At 39.4% G+C, this 4,502-nt stretch overlaps 1 protein-coding gene across 1 annotated transcript in view; it reads left to right on the top strand.

Moving 5' to 3' along the window:
• Nucleotides 1-3,337, top strand: part of CNTN5 (contactin 5) — a 462,010-nt gene extending 458,673 nt beyond the window's left edge. The window contains exon 23 of the mRNA XM_015571441.1: nt 1,690-3,337. Coding sequence (XP_015426927.1) covers nt 1,690-1,793 — 104 coding nt within the window. The 3' untranslated portion in view covers nt 1,794-3,337. The remainder of the gene's footprint in view (nt 1-1,689) is intronic.
• The last annotated feature ends 1,165 nt before the right edge of the window (nt 3,338-4,502 follow it).

The raw sequence follows: 4,502 nt of genomic DNA, 5'->3' as shown, positions 1-4,502 counted from the left end.
TCCCGGATCAGGGTGGGTGTCCCGCTGGGGTGCCTGGCCAGCCTGGGTGAGGGGCTGAGGGCCATTTTCAGGCTGCCCACAGCCCTTTCAGGGTGGGGGAGTCTTTTTGGGGTGCCTGGCCAGACTGGATGAGGGGCTGATGGCTGTTTTCAGGCTGGCCATGCCCCCCAGTGACTCAAGCTGCCAGCCTCTCCTTTTTTTCTTTTTTTCTTTTTCTGGGATTTATTTATCTTCTATAATTGAAACTTTGTAGCCTTGAGTGGAGCCCAGGGCAGGTGGGAAGCTTGGCGTCCTCCATCACCAGAGCAACCCAAGCCTCCTGCTCGCTCCAGCTCCATGGCCACTGCCATCTTAGCTGGTTTAATTTGCATACTCGCTCCTGATTGGCTGGTGGGCGTGGCTGGTGGGCATGGCTTGAGCATAGCGGATGAATGGTTAATTTGCATGTTTCTCTTTTATTACATAGGATTTGGATTAAGACCAGAAGTATTGCATATGAATTTTTAAAGTATATTTTATTGATTTTTCACAGAGAGCTTTAAGCAAGTTCTATAATCTTTCTAAGTCCAGTTCCCTCCTTGGCAACAGGGGGGTAAATAATATTACTTGTTGAATAGGAATGTTGTGAGGATCAAATCAGATAATATATATAAGCACTTGCCTGTTTGGCTCAGTGGTTAGAATGTCCACTGAAGGGCCACTGGTTTCATTCCTGACGAAGGACAAGTACATCCCCAGTGCCTGTTGGGGCACCTGGGAGAGGTAATCAATCAATGGACTTCTCTCACTATGATGTTTCTCTCTCCCCCTCCCTCTCCCTCCCTCCTTCTCTCTCTAAAAATATCAATGGAAAAAATATCCTTGGGTGAGGATTAAGAAAAAGAGAAAAGATAATATGTATAGTACAGTGCATGGCATGCAGTATGCATTCATTAAATATAAATTATGATGATGATACTTCAGAAGACTTCTGGCTTGAAGAACCATTTCTGAAGTTAGATCTAAGAGTAGCACTTAGTTTGTGATTATGTAGTGCTATCAGAACTACTTCAAACTAATCAATTCAGATCAGTCAGTTCAATCAGACAATCACCTTACACTTTAACTGCATATGGTGTTTTTGGTCTCAAGAGGGAAGAACTTCTGGTTGAAAGTAAGAGTGATGAAATATAACTCTCCTTTGGCAATTTTGGTATGAGAATCTACTCAACTGAAACTCAAATCAATCAAGAACCTTTAAATAAATGAAATAATATGCTATTATTATTAAATTGAAAAATTGGCTAAAGTAATTAAATTATACATTTCTATTGCCACAAACTTTTACAAATTGTTTTTGCTCCATGCCCTCAACTGTGTACTATAGAAATTCTTTTTGTTTTTTATATTTGTAATGTGGGATATTTTCCATTATTACATCATTGGTAAACCTTACCCTCAATCTTCTAATTAGATGTGTTTGTTAGACATGGCATTGCCTGTTTAATACAGTATTCCATATATACTTCTGCCCTCCATAAAACTTATGGGAACCCCAGACAATGTCTCATTTCATAAATACTAGGAACACTCTCATCAGAAACAGGACCAAATTTGCATTCACTTGTCTTACACACCTAAAAACAATTCTTTCTTAGCTCAAGTAAAATCAAAATAATATGCTCCATTACTGCTTCTCTCTTTTCACAGGTGGAAAAATCACTAGTGCTCAGTCAACCCTTCATACTCTCTCCACATCTTCATCATCAGTAACGTTGCTCTTGGCATTGATGATTCCTTCAACCTCTTGGTGAAAACCGCAGACTTAATTTGCTTTACTCTGATAATAGTGACGAAGAGTGTACTATAAGTGGAGACCCAGGACACTGGAATGAGCTTTAAAAACTTGGGATTATACATGATGCACTTATAGGAGGTTGGGGGAAATATTACTTATCCATCAGGTTTTTCTTTGTTTTTTTTGTCAATGGAGAGGACAGTTCTTGGTCCAATAAAAATATGCAGGTTGTATGTAATGATTTTTTAAAGCAATGGTAATTTCTGTCTAATGTATTCTTTACTTTTTTAATATGTGGGAATTTGATTTTATATCTGATAACCCTAAGTGTGTGCCATCCATTTGTTAAGTAAGTGGTTTCTAGCAGATCTGTTTCAAACACAAATACAAAACTGAGAATGAAAACTTTGGTTAAGACTCTGAATCTACTGTTTTTCCTTTTCCCTTTGGCTTATATTTCAATTGACAACATGACAGGAGATATGAAAAATACTTCAGTTGTGTGGGCCATTATAGGATAAGTATACAAAAATTTTCTTGAAAAATATTGTATGACTGCATAGTGAAATAGCAAAATTTGTCAATATGCTATTCTATATGCATCCCTAGAGCAAGTTATTAGGGTAGGGAATAAGCCATTTATATTAGTGCAAGATAAATAGAAAGTGAGTCCAAATGAGTTTAAATGATGTTGTTTCTCATCAAGTTCTATGTTATCTAGCTGCAAATATATTAAATGTTTATTTTTAATAACAAAAGATAGTTTAAAGTCACAAAAAATATGGTTACTAAGAACTGCAGACACTGACTTGTTGTGAAGGGTGCTAACTTGTAAATGAAATTACAACAGACACAGCTTCCTGTTTCCACACCTACTGCCAAAACAGAGGTGGAATGAGGTCCAAGGTTTTCTTGTAATTGAAAATAATTTTAAAGACAGTGAAAAATTGTCATGCAAATAATTATGCATACATATAGTCTGTAAATTAAAACGGTTCAAGCATAACAAATAAATTTTGATTTTTAAACAGTTCTGTGCATCACATACCACTTATAAATTATTACCAACTGTAAAGTCAAAAGGATCTCTAGGATAAACTGATTTTTTAAATTAAACTGTGGAAACACGGCCACAGTACAAAGTGAGCCCCATTTGCTATTTGGAGGCATCAACCAAGACCTATTTGATCCTAGATAGTTGTTAGAAAGTGAGGTGAACGTTTTCTGCTTGGTGATATTTTTACAAAAGTTCTAACCAACATGAGAACTTGCCAGAGTTTGCATCACACCCAAAAAGATGCCTGAAGAGAAATTTTTTGCAAAGTCATACACCAATAAACAGCCTGCATGTTAACAGGTGATGTTAATCTATACTAATAAAAGGGTAATATGGTAATTAGACCAGATCGACCAGACATCTTCCGGACATCCGACATCCTTCTGGATAAAACTGGGGCCCAGCCCTGGGGAAGCCACCCTGGAGGCAGGGAATCCACCCACGATCATGGTCCCGGGTGCCTGCGGCCTGGGCCGGGCAAAGCTGGTTGTGGTCCTGGGTGCCTGTGGCAGGCCAGAGGGAGGGAAGCCTGGGTCCCAGGTGTGGGGGCCAAGGCAGAGGCGGTTAGGGGTGATCAAGGAGGCAGGTGGGCAGTTAGGGGCATCCGGCAGGCAGGCAGAGTGGTTAGGGGCAATAAGGAAGGCAGGCAGAGGCAGTTAGGGGCAATCGGGCAGGCAGAGTGGTTAGGGGCGTTTAGGCAGGTAGGCAGGCAAGCTGTTAGGAGCCAGCAGTCCAGGATTACAAGAGGGATGTCCAACTGCCAGTTGGGATCGGGCCTAAACTGGCAGTCGGACATCCCCCGAGGGGTCCCAGATTGCAAGAGGGTGCAGGCTGGGCTGAAGGACTCCCCCCGCCCAACCCTCGTCTCCTGCCCTCCATGCCCAAATTTTGTGCATGGGGCCTCTAGTATGAGAATAAAAAGCAATTTCTTTTATAACTTTCATTCTATTTACATCTTTAACAGGAAGCCATATGAAGCAGCATTGGGCTCAAACTGGTGGCTCTAGAGGTTAATTCTTGTAGAATCAGACGAGAGATTGGAATTTCTGTTCTGCATACCCTAAAAGATTAATTTCAGAGCCACAGAACAACTATTTATGTTGGTTACTCCTGTTTTGAGGGAATTATGTCAAAAAAAAACCCTAAATAAATAAGTAGTGACTTAAAAGACTATTTTAGTTTATGGATTATTCTAATAAATTACTACAGATGGTGAATATTGAAGCCAGTGAATAATAATGACCAAATGGCCTTCTTTGAGCACCTCCTTTGTATTGGGAGAGGCTGGACTTTGCAGAGCGGGATGCTATCAGGCAGGCAAAATATGAGCTTTCCTGAGCGTAGTATAGCTTGCAAGAGCAAAATGTGCATCTGAAAAGAATGCAGCAAGAATATTTAAAAATGGGCAATAATTTTTACTTTATATTTGATTAATTAACCATTTTTTTCATTCTTCATGGTGTTTTATATAAGATTTAGTGACAGACTTTAAAAATCAGGTTATTACTAGAACTCTTATAAAACAACCCCCACCACAAATTATAATGTCAGTATATGGCAAATTCAAATTAACCAATATTTTCACCTAGCCAATGGATGGTACATATCTGACAGAATATTTAAATATAGAATTCTGATGTTGTATTCTTAGAGGAATTGAAGATATGG

Source organism: Myotis davidii, unplaced genomic scaffold, assembly GCF_000327345.1.
Source record: "Myotis davidii unplaced genomic scaffold, ASM32734v1 scaffold8, whole genome shotgun sequence".
NCBI classification, from domain to species: Eukaryota; Metazoa; Chordata; class Mammalia; order Chiroptera; family Vespertilionidae; genus Myotis; species Myotis davidii.
This window is presented reverse-complemented; position numbering and strand designations above follow the sequence as displayed.